Genomic DNA, 14,758 nt, shown 5'->3' on the forward strand with positions numbered 1-14,758 from the left:
AAAGGAAAATCTATTGCTATACAATGAGGGAGCATGGAAAAAATTAATTCCTGGCTTTTCTAAGTATACAAACAGAATAATCTCAAGGAAAACAATTTTGTAGCACTGAGTATTAACTGGATGGACACAATCCACAGCTAAACCTGTTAGAAGCAATAGGTATCACTTTGCTTTAGGTTACTGAACTTTTTTTTTAATGATTATTACTATTTTGTGGACCCCTTAGAGGTTTCTGACACATCACAGTGAATTTAAGCCTCCTCTTTTCAGCATGTAAACCCCCCCTTGGGGGTGAAAACGACCATTCAAGATCAGCTTTTTTGGACCAAAGCAAGGTGACAGACACACTACACCCACAGAATTCCTCCTAATCTCACATACTATTTTTCTGATGCTCCCTGTGATACACAAATGAGTTTTTTCAGATCAGGCAACCAAACAGGTATCAGCATTTAAGCAAGGAAAACTGCAACACCCTCCCAAGGCTCCCCAGCAGGATTTGTTGTGTCACGAGTGCTGAACCACCCGCCCGAAGACAAACGGGGAAATCAACAGCCAACCCCAAACTGCCAAATCATCCTTTCCCAGACTACTTAGAAATCATCGCAAAATCTTAACATTTTTAAAAAATCAGCCCTCACAGGTATCCAGGATCCCCTCACACTGTCATGGGTGCTGCAGGAGGAGCTGGGAGCTTTCGATTCCCAGCTGCTCAGGCTTGGAGAGCACACCCAGGGCGAGGCAGCCCCAGCCTGTGACTCCACATGGACAAAGGCAGGAAGCTAAACAGAGCTGCACTCGGTCACCTGGAAGAGATTCAGATCATCCAGGCTGCTGAGTTAACTATTTGTACACTAGTCCAGCACTAGTTCTAGAAGAGATATTTGCTTCTCCCTAAGCATTTTGTCCATTCACCCCAGGAAAGCAACATTTGTTTCACCTATCCAGGCACAGGGTTCCAGTTTGCTTTTACATGCCAGGAATGCTGAAAAAACCAGCTTCCAAACAAATGAGTTCGCAGGGGTGAGGAGCTTCTTTAAGTTCTTGGAATTTAACATGAAGTAGCAACAAATTCCAGAATCTGTAACTTGAACTGCTTCCAGACAGCCTAAAAGCTCAGACACAGAGGGAACAAATGGGATATATCTTGCTATAAACCATCCTGCTTTTTTATTTGGGTTGTTCTACCTTTTATCTCCTCCAACGGAAGATGGCCAGGAAATTAGTTGCAAATATTGAATTTGAAAGCAAGAACTCCTCCCCAAAGCCAGAGTGCCTGATGGAAATGAGGCACATTCACAGAATCTTAGAATGGTTTGAGTGGGGAGGGACCTCACAGCCCACCCAGTCCCACCCTGTGCCATGGGCAGGGACTCCTTCCACTACACCAAGGTGCTCCAAGCCCTGTCCAACCTGGCCTGGGACAATTCCAGAGATGGGGCAGCCACAGCTTCTCTGGGCAACTGTGCCAGGGCCTCACCACCCTCACAAGGAAGAATTTACTCCACCTAAAAATTCCCTCCTTCAACTTAATGCCATTCCCTCTTGTCCTGTCACTTCCTTTTTTTTTTTTTTTTTTTCCCTGGAAGAGGCTATAAGAAGTCACAGAGCAGCTCAAGTTAGCTTTTTGGCTAACATTTGTTTAATTAAATATTTGATCTAAGCTCAGTGTGATGGTGTCTTGGCAGATGATATCACAGGTGAGGACTGAAATTGTCATTCTCATAACCCAAGTCTTCTCCATCAGAACAGCACAAGAGGACTCCAGGCAAGCAGGTAGGAGGTACAGCAATTCCTCATTCTCACAGAGAAGGATGGTAAAGGGAGAAGCCATTTCAATTGCTGCTTAATGTAGAAAACTCCTAATTAGATGGAAATATTGATGTGAAGATCAAAACATGTGAATGATTCCCTCTGACATCAAACCTTGGTGCTCCGAGGTCTTCCCTTCCCCACAGGCAGCATGCTCCAGTTTCATTAAAAGGGATTACTCTTTCAGAGGGATGTTTCTGTGTTTCAATGCTCTGCATCAAGTGGAAATTTGTTCTCTACAAGTCCTACAAACATCCCAAATTGTTGTCTGTAAATGCTGGGAGCACAGCCCTCCATGCATTGATGTGGGAATTCAATGTTGTACCCTAGACAGTCAGACATGGCTGCATCCTGTACACAACAAATTTCTGCCTCTGCATCACACACAAATGCACTTAAGGCAACATCCAAAAATGCATCAGCTCAGTGTAATATTCCACATACTCAAAGATCTTCAAGTATGCTAATAGTTCTTAGTTACACTACCTAGTTAGAAACGTGCCCTCAAGCAAACAAACCCACAGTTTCATAAAGCCAGCATACACCTAATAGGAAAAAAAATAAAAACTAATCAATAAAACATTGTAAAAGCTCTGTAGTATTCAAGAGCACAGCTACAGAATCTGGTGAGAATGCTGAAGATACCCTCCACAGCTACTGTGCAATAATGGTCATGTAGAAGCAGGTTCCATTTGATTTTCACTGAGATAACAAGCAGAATAATAAGATAACAAGCTTTTGGCATCACTCCCCAGTTATTTTTTCAGCAGGTATTTCCATTCTTCAATCTAAATTCAATTCCTACACAGAAAGCCAGATTTGAGTGTACAGGCTGGCCAAAACAAAAAATACAGGTTCTCTAAGCTTTATGCATGGATGGTTAAAATAATTCAAAGACAGACCATTAAAATAGTTCCCCAATAATACTGAGCATTATGGGATGGACAAAAGCTATGTGAGGGTCAAATGTCAGCAACAGCTCCTTATCAAATGGAGTGACAGAAAACCTTTAGAGATACAACTTTATTATTATATCATTGCTATTACTACTGCTTCAAAAGCAGAGATTATTTTCAGGCTAAAGCCCTGCAGAGGCTGACCAGAGGACAAGGGGAGCCTGCTCTGAGCCTCTCTTCCACCCCATGCCCTGCTGATCCCAACACATGCACAGATCAAATGATTATTTCTAGAGTGGAATACACAATATTACTTCCAGAGTGAAGTCACTAGCAAGCTGATGTACTACAAGTAAAATCCTGGATATTTTCCCTATCTTCCTTATTTCAAAACATCACAACTAGCAGATTTGCTCTCTGCAAATCTTCCCTTTAAAAAGATGCAAAATAGTTGGGAGATAAGAGAATCTTGAAAATTATCTCAGAGCCTAAAGAACTGATGCAAGAAATTTTAAATTCAAAGATCTTTTTTTTTTATCCTCCAACAGGTACAGGTCATGTAAAACATAAAAGCAAATTTACAGCACTTGGCATGTGCCCAGTGCTGTGTACCTGTGAAGTCACATACCACAATCCCAAGGTTGGCCCTGGTTTTATGGTGATGCCCATAAAACAGCTGAAACAATCCCAAACAACCACCCTCCTTTTGCCACCTTTCCACCTTCCCAAAGCCCTGTTTGCAGGGAAGAGGAATTACCTAAACATTGGCCACAGACACCTGAACAGCCTGCCAACTAGAAAACATGCAATCACCTTCACATGCTGTGTTCCCAAAAATGATAATCTTCCAATAAAAACAGATATACAGGAGAGTTCAAAGGATATACCCAGTTGAAAAGAAAAGATCTCCACAATAAATATAATTCCTACAAAGAAATCTGAGCTTCTAGTCCCATTTGTATTCCAAGCAAAAGATCTGCACAAAGCAGGAATTTGAAACCCACATACCAGTATTTGCCTACTGTGCTCTATTTCCAAAAACTGTGTGGAGAAAGCTGGGAATAAAACTATAAGATGCCTTGGCTAGGAGAACAAATATTTATTCTATTTCAAAGGTAAGGGTAATGAAAATAAAGCTAAAAAGCCCATGTTGTCATTTATATCAAAGTTTTCCTTGTTTTATTGCATAAACAATTAAAATTATGAATTAGTACAAATCTGTAGGTTCATAATTGGCAATCTGAACAGACACAAAGATACTCAAAAACCCCAACATATAATTCAATAAACATTTCCCATATAAAAGATAAAGTTCAAGAGATCAAATAAAAAATTCCAGCTCTCTTTGTTTGAATGCAATCTTTTCCTGGCAAGAGTAGCACCTATGGAACTGGGGAGTCCCTCTAACCAAGGCACATGTACCCCTGTTCGTACCAATAAACTGGAATTTTGGGATTCCAGCAACTGCAGAACATTATTTGATTTTCAAAAATGTGCAGGAAACCTTCCCACAGAGCAGGTTCAATTAATCATGTTCCAAATTTGAACTTCCAAACCTCCAGCTCAGCCACTGGAGCGATCCTATGGGAGCCCATGGGCAGGTAATTAATGAAGAGGATTTTCTGATGTGTTTGGAAGTGTAAGGTCTCCCCATCCTCACACAGAGGATGTATATGTACAGCCATACATATACACACAGCCCTTGTGACAAGTGAGGTGTAAGAGTCCCTAAAAATGACAGGCAATGACAGCTAAAGGACTGCATTGACACCTGTGATTACACTCATTCAGTACTGAGTAATTATGGCTTAGAACATTTTGCAAAATGACAATAATGGGAATGACTTACCGACAGGTTTGCACCAAAAAAGCATAAAATTATAACAACTTTTATTAGTGTCTTCACAAAATCTTATCCCTACCAAGACTTGCAACTAGACAAAATCTACCACCACCACCAAAAAAAAAAAAAACAAAATATTATCCAGATTATTCAGCAACTCTGAAATTCACTGGAAATTAAAGTGAAAGTTGAGGGTAGATTGATATATCACCCTATTCCACCCTAAGATAAGATATGGTAAGTCCTGGGAATATACAGCATGTATTACTTGACTAATGAATACTTTAAAATTACAAAGCCTACACAGAATAGGTAACACAGGTTAGTAAACTTAACAAAGCTTAACCAGGTGGTGGATAGGTCAGAGAATATTCCATGACCCATGTTTTGTGCAAATTAAGTTTCATTAACTGCATAGATGATGATCAAAAATGCTCTGATGTAGTGCTTTACATTTAATAAATGTCTTTAAGCATCAGAAGGGTTAGAAGTACACACATAGAGAAGTACAGGTGGGGATTAAACTGCTCACTCAAAACACCCATTTTGCTTTCTCTCAGGGTTCAGGTGAGCACTGCAGAGCTAAGCCCAGCAGCCTGACTCACTGGGAAAAGCCACCAATACTGGCATGCATCCTACAGCTGCCTGTGTTAGCTAAAACAGAGCAGAGAGATGTGGAGGGAAGGAAAAGAGCCCTGGCACACTCCCTTTGCTGAGCTGCAAACAGCTGCTGGGTGCACTGTGTAGGGCAGGAGAACACACCTGGACACTCTGTGGTTCTCCTACTGGATAAATACAGCACCAAAAGCTGTGCACTGGCTAGAAATGCTCACACCTGTGTGTCCCCAGCTGCCCAAGGGGTGGGAGGCACAAAGCAAATGTGCAAGAACCTGCAGAGGTGCAGACTGGGAGGAGTGGGGGCATGACCACAAAGTTTACACCCAGGTTTTATCTCCTCTACCACAGCTCTTCAAATGCTGCCTTCTTGCATGTGATATTCAACAAAGATCTTCTCCATCTTGTCATTTTTCTTAAGTCATTTCCCCTGTTTTCCATGCTGCATGGTTGCCACAGCAGAGGTCACTGCAAGGCTCCTGACTCTCACACTGCCAGCTCACCACTCACTTTTATGAAAAGAAAGCTTGTGTTCTCAGGAAATAAACAGAAATCAGTACCAGGAACTAAGTTTTAGTGTCAACACTGTAACAAAACAAAACAAAACAAAACAAAAAAACAACAACAACAAAAAAAAAAAACCCCGGGAACAATGCTGGAAGTTAAGCAGCATGGCCAGGACTCAGGACACAGCACGCTGCCCTCGTGCTACCCACAAGTAAATGAAGAGGACAGAGCAGGGAAAGACATTCCTTGTCCCACCTTCTCCTGCCACCTCAGGAGCCAGCCAGGGGAGAAGAGGACAGCTCCACTGCACTGAAATAACCCCCACAGCTCCCTGGGAATGTCTGAGCTGCCACATTCCCTCAGGGCAGCTGGTTTTCTCTCCATCTCTACCAGAAAGTGATTCTGATGTCTCTGAAGGAAATGATGAAGAACCTTTGCTCACAGCTTTCTTGCTATAATAAAAACTCTACTTATGAACCAGATTTTCTGCTCTTTTGTGTCTGTCTGGGAAACCTAGAACAAAACAACACAGCTCAGCATGCAAAGATAGCCTCAGAAGCCATATGGCTTTGGAAATCAGGTGAAGCACAGAAGGAAACCATGACAGCTCCATGCTATCAGTCAGCCAGAGCACAGACAGAACTAACAGGGGCACAGCAGCAGCTCTGAACTCTCATTCTGTACCTAAAACCTTCATCTAAACAGATCTGCACCAGGGTCAAAGGTCCCCTCACCTCTTCCTCACCTGTGGATCCCCACATCTTGCCCTAAGACATAAGACTGGAATCCTAGTCACCACCATTCCTTTGGAAAACTAAAGGGGCACTACACTAAGAATCTTATTGCTTTCTTTAAAAAAAATTAGAAAATCCCTGAGAGTTAGAACTGCCAATAAAAGATCTGCACAGTTTAAAACAAAAGAAGAAAAACTTGGAAGATGTCTTTTCAAACTAACTGTGGTGCAAGAAGGCAAACTGGCAAGCCTGTACAGTGAAAATACAGGCAGCTTTTTACCAAGATCTTTTGAAAACTAAGAGAATTTAGTTGGATTTATTCCCTGTTCTGGTACATTTAAAGGAATGCTTGTGATTGAGGCACCGAACATGAAACAGAGGCAGATACAGTTATATGTAATAGCTGAATCCTGATCCTCTTTTTAAAAGATCAAAGATATCAACAGCCTTTCTCTACATCTTTATCTATATACTTGTCCCTGTGGTACCACCTGTTATAGAGTTTGCAGACAGAATTCTGTCTTTTTGCTGATTTTCTTTTTCTTCCTTAGATTCATAATGTAGTTCATTCTGGGAAGAAATCAGACAAATCACCTAAAAACTTAGTTAAAGGCACCAGCTCTCTACACCACTGCAGACCTCCTCCAAGCCCTGCTTCAAAATGTCACACCACACCCCCATGACATCATCTCCACAGGCCTCAATAAAGTCCCACAAAGAGCCAGAACACACATTCCACAGGAAAGAAATAAAATGGAAGTAACATAGAGCAAAAAAAGGAACACCTTGTAGTAGATTACTGGAGGTCTGAGCTAATATTTTGCTCTCAATGTGCTTTGTCTTTGTGTGCTGCTGGCAAAGGGGGCAGGTTTCTTATGGGACAACACACATTCCACTCAGACACAAGAGAAAAGCAAGCACTGTGCAGAATAGTCACACCTTGGTAAAACTAACCTGGAAGAAATGAGTGACTAAAGGAGGTTTTACCTCCTCAAGTTCTGCCTCACATTGAAAAGTATTCCATTGAAGTTTTAGTTATCAGGATTTTGAGAAATAATAGTATTTGTTAAATGCTTGAGTAAACAATGAAGGTCTTTAATGATATATCAAGACCATATTTAAACTGGTAGTAATAATATTGACCATAAAGTTATGTTTGTAACTAAGATGCTTATTTTGGAGGCATCAACTGTATTAGTGCTGCACTCTCTCTGCAAAGGACTGAAAACTGGGCAGAAGGGAACCCCAAAACCAAGTGGCTGAAGGAGGTGATGCTTTCTATCACAAGATTTGGGGCAGGTGTTATGGACTTCCCCTTCTTGCTTGTATATAGTCTAAAAAATGCTCTTACAAGCTGAAGCTCAGAATTACACCTCCACAATCCACAGCAGTTGGGAAGGACATTTCACAACTTTTGTTGTTTTGCCTCAATAAATGTTGCTAAACTAAATGTGACCAGTTAAGCAATTACTTACAGCTAATGTCTCACTTATGAGCTAACTTACAGCTCATGTCTCACATAAAAGTCACCTGTCTAAAAAAATTTATAAAAGCCCTGAAGCTCTAACTGTTGTTTATAGTATTTATCTCTCCTAACAACTCAATTTCTCAGAAAAATTACAGTATTTTTCTGAATACAGTCCATATTTTAAAGAAAAAATTAAAGCTAACACCAGGTTTACCACCAGCTGTCCTCCACAGACACAGGACAGTTTTCTGAATTACTTTGGGAGTATTTTTATACAGAGTGATTAATAATAAGAAAGAAGGGAAATGTGATGGGGATTAAGTGCTTTTATAGTCTCTGTATATCTCCAAACTGCTGCAAAACATTTGCTGCTGGACTGCTGAAGACACCTGGAAGTCAGCAAATAAGCTTGTCTTCACAAGAATTTTGGAAAGTGCTATTTCCATTTGGTTGGATACACATTCCCTCTTCCAAAGGTAGGTAGAGGTTATTTATTCTTCAAAGCATACCACAGACATGTTGTATAGGTTGGTATTTTAAAACTGTCCTTCAGAGATGATCTGAAGATTCTTCCGGGTTTTTTTTTTTGATGATGGAAACAAAAACAAACCCAAAATGAGGATCTTGCTACAGTTCAGGAAAACAGGCAATTTTTGGATGCAGCTGCTGGTTAGCAAGCATGTGCAGAAGTGACTGTGTTATTTGGATTTTGGAGGAAGAGCATATTATATGAGACTCTTACAGATATGTTTACAGCCGACGAAATCCTTCAGTGTACTGTAAGTTGTGATGTCTGCAGGAGCCAGTTGATACTTAAAATTCTCTGATATCAGTGTTTTTTCCTAAATGTAGTGTTTTCCAACATTGTAGTCTATTAGAACCCATTCTTGATGTAGTGATGCACAGAAACACAGCACCAAAACTTGGATGCTTTGAGGGACACCGAAGAGGAACACAAATTTAAAAAAAAATTTAAAATCAACTATGTTATGTGATTTAAAATCCAGCCACTGGATTGAGTGATATCACACCCTATTGACTTCCAAGCCTGAAAAGAATTGAGGGATCCATCCCAAAAATCAAGACCAATCAATTGATCTGTGACTTCTCTGTCCAGTCTTCTTGAGTGAGATTTTTTAAATTATTCTGAAAGTCAAAGGCATAGTTGTCCCCCGCGCTTTGAGCAAAGGGGTTACTAAAGAAAAGGTTTACATCCAGAGGTGCAGCTGTTTCCGAGTCCCAGGAGTCAGTGTCTGTGCTGCTGGAGTCCTCTGTGGTGGTGGGAGGGCAGCTGAGCTGCTCCAGCTGGTCAATGATGTCCGTGAACTGGAAGGCTGAGCTGGACTCGGAGTGCACGGAGCAGGCGGGGAAGTTGAGCATGGAGCTGGCTGAGGAATGGTTGGCAGAGCCATGGGCGTGCAGGGAGCAGCTCCCATTCAGGGCCAGGTTGTTGAGGGAGCTGCTCTCGGAGCGGTTGTTGATGAGGGAGCTGGTTTCAGAGGGGCTCAGCAGGCTTTGCATTCTGCTGGCTTGGGCCTTCACCTCAAACAGCTCCGAGGTGTCTGATGGCCTCTCGTTGCCGTTGAAATCGCTGCTTTCTTCAAATTCAAACTCCTCTTCCATATTCATATCCACGGCCTCGGTTGAGTACCTGTCAGGGCTCGACTGAGCAGAGACTGAGCTTTGCTGGAGGGCATCTGCAGCTAAACCAGCTGGCTCTGACAGACACTTGGAAAACTCAGAACCCTTTAATTCTAAGCCGCTGTACACATAGGAAAATGCCTCAGAGCCCCCAGCAAAAAAGGACATTTCTGCTGGGTCATCATCGATAAACTCCTCTGACACCTGCAACTGGGAATTTGCCAGTGTGAAAAGAGGGGCCCCACGGCTGCCATGCTGCTGCTCTTTTTCAGCAATGAATACACCTGTGGTAAAGTCATCCTCATCATTGTCATTTTTACAACCAGCAACCCTGCTCTCCTTACTACTTCTCACTACATCTATGTCTACACCACAACCACTCTCAAGGACAGGACAAGACGGGTCACAGTTTCCTGCAACACTACCAAACCCAACACCTTGGAGCACGGGAGATCCAGGCTGCTGCATCAGCTTCCTCCCCACTTCTTCCACTGGTGCTGCAGTGGTTTTGTCTGGAATCCTTGTGTACGATGCTCGGGGCTCCAAGGAGGAAGGGCTGGGTTCAGCAAACATGGGCAGGATGGAAGCGGGACTGGCCAAGGAGTGAACCGAGTGGAAGGGGGCAGCTGTTGAGGCTGGAGACCCTGGAGTTCTCAAGCCCTCAGTCAATGGGACACTCTAAAAGGGGACAGAAAAGCAGAAACACAACAGATAAAAAGGTTTTCATAAAACAAATGTAACATCCAGTCACATCCATATGCAGAAGGAATATATGGTTCACAGGAGCTCACTTTACAGCAGACACTGTACAGAACCTGATCCAGCAGCCCATGTAAAAGGCAAGGTTTTTTCCCTTAATTCTGATAACTGGATGGAAAGTTAAAAGCATACATTTTATAGCTGAACAAGCACCCACAAAGAAAAACAACAAAACGACAGTGAAATTCTATGATGGTTCCTTAAGCTCTCCCATGGAACACAAGGGCATCCAGTGAAATGATTGTTTCTTGCTGTACCCTGCAGAAGGCATTTTACAATAGCTTTGAGACTGCCAGAGAGCAGTCAGAGAGTACCTAGAGATAACTAATCCTCTGAAATAACATACTAGAAAGTCCAACACTTCCTTTTCAGTTCAGTGGAACTTTGAGTAAAATATTACTCACTTCACACTCCACTGGCTACAACTATCAAATCAGTAACACCAACAAAAAGAACTGTGCAGCCAGACAAAGAGCAAACAGTGGCAGCAATTCTGGTGAGTTGACTCCTTCATTATCACCTCAGAAAGCTGTTTGTCCATGGCCCTGCCCACAACCACAACCCAGAGAGTGCTGCAGAACTGACCTGCTTTGGCACGTCTGCGTTCGAGGTGCGAGTGGATGCTCTGACCTTGCTGTGCCTCCTGTGGAACAGAGCAGTCTGTCAGCATCCCAGACATGCTTCAGCCTCATTCCTCCCCCCATCACTCATGGCCATGCCAGTAGCCAACAGAAACATCTCCAGCTCTCTTTTATTGTGTTTTGTTAATAACTAGTTCAAATTTTAAAAGGTCAAAAGAGTTGTAAATGATGCGAGAGTAAGAAACATCCAAAAAATGGAATAAAGCAAGATCCAGATCATTCACAGAATCAGAGAACCATTAACATTGGAAAAGGCCTCTAAGATCAAGTCCAACTGTTCCCCCAGCACTAACCCATGTCCCCAAGTGCTTTATCTCCACCTTTTCTGAACACCTCCAGGGATAGTGGCTCCAACACTCCCCTGGGCAGCCTGTGCCAGTGTCTGATCAATTTTTCCCAGTATCTGACCTAACTTCTCATGGCACCACTTGAAGCCACTTCCTCTTGTCCTGTCACTTGTGACCTGGGAGAAGAGACTGACCCCACCTGGCTGGTGGGGATCTCTTGGTACCACTGAAGGAGACCTCAAGAACAACCTGGAGCTGAATACTAACTGAATACTAAAGAGCACATTTTAATTTAACTCCATCCTTTTTCATTATTAGAAACATCTACAGAAGAATGGCTTCATTCATAGAACCAGAATGAGCTAATCTGCAACAATTGTACAAATTTTTTAAAATTCAGTCAACCATATAAAATTTTGTATGTTAGACTCCAAAAAGTGATATCCTGCATTACACTCATGGTTAGATTCCTTCTATGTCAATAATTAAACAGAAAATAAAATTTTCAAATAGAGAATCTGAGACATTAACAATATCTATTAATAGTAGATTAATGCAAACTTTTTAAAATTCCTATTAAGTGCCTATAATCTTTTGGATTAGGAGTAAGAGTTTCCCACACATAGTTTGGATTTGAAGTAGGAGGAGTTTCCCACATGTAGACTGGACAAGATTAGAGTCAAGTAAGGAAAAAACAATTTTATAATGAAAATGCATATTCTTAATTTTTATATTTATATATTTAGAAACAACTGAGTAATTTAGGTCAGAGTTTCAGACTTGCAGATCTCAAGTTCCATTATATGCTCTGCCACTGGCTGATTGCACAGCTACAGTGGCACAGACAGGTCCTCACTAACATGGAATCTTCAGCACATGCTGAACTTTCAGACATTATCCCCAGACATCAAAATGTGGTACCAAAACTTTCCAAAGCCTCTTATATCATCACAAAATAATAATTTTTTCACATTTTAATTCAGCTACCTTAATGAATAAGAATGAGCCTTCCTCCAAGCAGCATCAAAACACTGAAATTTAGGCAAGAAGGGCACTGTGAAAGTCTCAGCTATATTTTGCCTTCCAAAGCTGTGTCATCTTACCTTTCATATGGGGTTCTCTTCATCCCACTGTCCTTAATATAATCCACTAGCTGCTTCTGTGTTCGCCCACTGTGAACCCACAGAAGTACAAAGGTTATCAAACACAGGGGATGAGCATTACAGAGGAATGTCTTTAGAATACTTCTTCCTTTTGCTCTCATTTTCTAAGACAAAATGAGTGTGCTCTGTTTCTCCCTACCTGTATCTGAAAGATGAGCCTCTGGTGAAGAACACTGCTTTAGCCTTTGGCTTTGGCTGGTCAAAGAGCCTAAAGAATGTGTGATACTCAACACAGATTTTCCAGAAGTTTTTACACTCGTCCCTACTTCCCAAAAGAAACTCCAATGTATCTTGATATGGGCCCTGGGGAAAAAACATAGAAGTTCAGTAGCACCTAAAATGACAGTAAGGAGAAAAGGAAGTCACAAACGTGTGCCAACAAAAAAGATGAACTCCAGCAAGATGCAGGATTTTGCTAAGTCACTTCTCATCTGCCTTAAAACAATGGGAGTCATTCTAAATGCAGTTAAAATTATTTAATAGCTGTCAAAAATGTTTGCTTACCTTGAAATTGTAAAAGTGTTTAAAAAGCACTTGACTTTAGAAACATGCTCAATATAACCCACCTTTAGAAAATTCAAAGGAATTTAAATATTTAAGTGAAATAGTAGCTATTTTAAAATACTATTCCTTCTTTAGGAGTTCTGATGTTTGTCTCCTGGAAATTCAGACAAAACCAGAAAATAGTGCATATGTCAGAGTACAGTTATCATATAAAATTTCTGAGGGTCTCTCTATGAGACACATTGCTACATCAACAGACAGTGTGTCCTGTTTCAGGTATTCTTGATACATGAAATTATATTATGTCCAAAGTTGTTTTTTTCCTCTATTTTAATATAAATTAAACACTGAATGCAATCTAGTCATCCAGCATGGAAACAACAATTTAGATGACATCTGCAATGAAAAACATCTACTGTAAATCAGCCAAGTATGAAAAACTACACTTGTGCTATAGAGATGTATAGAAAAGATGAAGCAAAGGTAATCACACCATCCTCAAAATTAAGCTACAGCAATATAGTTTCAGCCACCTATTCCTACCTGAGGTTTATCAGGTAATTTTCATTTGAATCAAGAAGGTGGATGCAACTTTTTCAAAGGAGAAATACTGAGAAAGGCTGCATCAAATACTTGGGTCTAGTAATTTTTTTCTGTCTTACATTTATACACATGTAAGCTTGTGTCAAGGATTAGCTGAGATTGAAACACAAAACCTAAAGATCCTAAAAGTTGTGGGGTGAGAAAGGAAAGATTGACACTTGAATGATGCAGCCAAAGCTGCCTGCTGTTTTATAAAATCACAAACTCCAGAAATGTTCATAATAAAATGAAGCACAGGTATTTTTTTTTCAACACTGAGCAGTCTATATTACAGTAAAAGTTACACAGACCTCTGGGTGGAGCTTAATAAGGAATCTTTTCCTCTTGAAGCTCAGCTTACGGACCTTGGACCAGTTGAAGGTATTGATTTTTGTGTTACCCTGAATCAAAATGAGAATGATCAAATGTTAGCAAAAGTTTCAGAGAAGCAGAGTACCAAACAAAATTCTGTTGTGGATATATAGATGTGTATGTGGACACATCCAGCTGGATTTTTAGTTCTGGTGACAATATTCCCTTAAACAAGAGAGGCCACTGTGCAGTCTGAGAGGGACTGCAGGGCTGATGCACCTCCAAAAGAAGCTGCTCCACAGTAACCAGATACAGGTAAGACACAGCTGAGCACCCAAACAGAAATATTTCAGTAAATCTGCTGCATCTGTGTTTTAGGGAGAGGAAAACCCTATCCTTGCATTCATAAACAGAATTCTGAGCACTGAGTTGCTTCTTTAATACAACAAACATAATAACACTAATTAGTCCAATCACTCCAATCAATCAGCATTCCTATACAATGAGAGCAACAATATCCAGCAAAAATCCACTGGAATATTGAAATAAGAGAAACCAAACCAAAATTCCAGGATGACAGACGTGTCCCAGGGCTGTTCCAAAAATGAATTAATTGATGATTTTCTCTCATCACACACCTAACTTCAAACAAAGCCCCTCTACCTCACTGTCACTTGGCTTTGATGCTGTGCTCTCTGCACAAGAACAAGCTGCACCAAACAGAATTTTGGGGGCTTAAATGACACTCCTTGACCATAGAACATGTTAAATTTCCAAGGCATCAGAGACACCTGATGTTAAAATGAGAGACTTGCTCCAAGACATGCTAAAGGACAGAGTCTGCCATCCCTGCCATACCTGGAACACCAGCACACCCATGTGTGAAACTGCCAGGTTGATTTTGGTGCCCTCACGGTCGGAGGCAAGGTGGAATCTGATGCCATACATCTCCAGTTTCCTGGCAATTTCAAGCACTTCAAAGTCAGATTCAGCA

The 14,758-nt window shown here is 41.2% G+C and overlaps 1 protein-coding gene across 1 annotated transcript in view; it reads right to left on the bottom strand.

Annotated features, from left to right (window-relative positions):
* Positions 1–14,758, bottom strand: part of FARP2 (FERM, ARH/RhoGEF and pleckstrin domain protein 2) — a 70,780-nt gene that overhangs the window by 24,040 nt on the left and 31,982 nt on the right. Inside the window, 6 exon segments of the mRNA XM_031060350.1 lie at positions 9,954–10,194; positions 10,861–10,918; positions 12,307–12,375; positions 12,506–12,669; positions 13,764–13,853; positions 14,623–14,758. The exon segment at positions 14,623–14,758 is cut by the window's right edge and continues 2 nt beyond it. Of these exon segments, the coding sequence (XP_030916210.1) occupies positions 9,954–10,194; positions 10,861–10,918; positions 12,307–12,375; positions 12,506–12,669; positions 13,764–13,853; positions 14,623–14,758 (758 nt within the window).

This window comes from Geospiza fortis, unplaced genomic scaffold, assembly GCF_000277835.1.
Source record: "Geospiza fortis unplaced genomic scaffold, GeoFor_1.0 scaffold118, whole genome shotgun sequence".
Classification (NCBI taxonomy): domain Eukaryota; kingdom Metazoa; phylum Chordata; class Aves; order Passeriformes; family Thraupidae; genus Geospiza; species Geospiza fortis.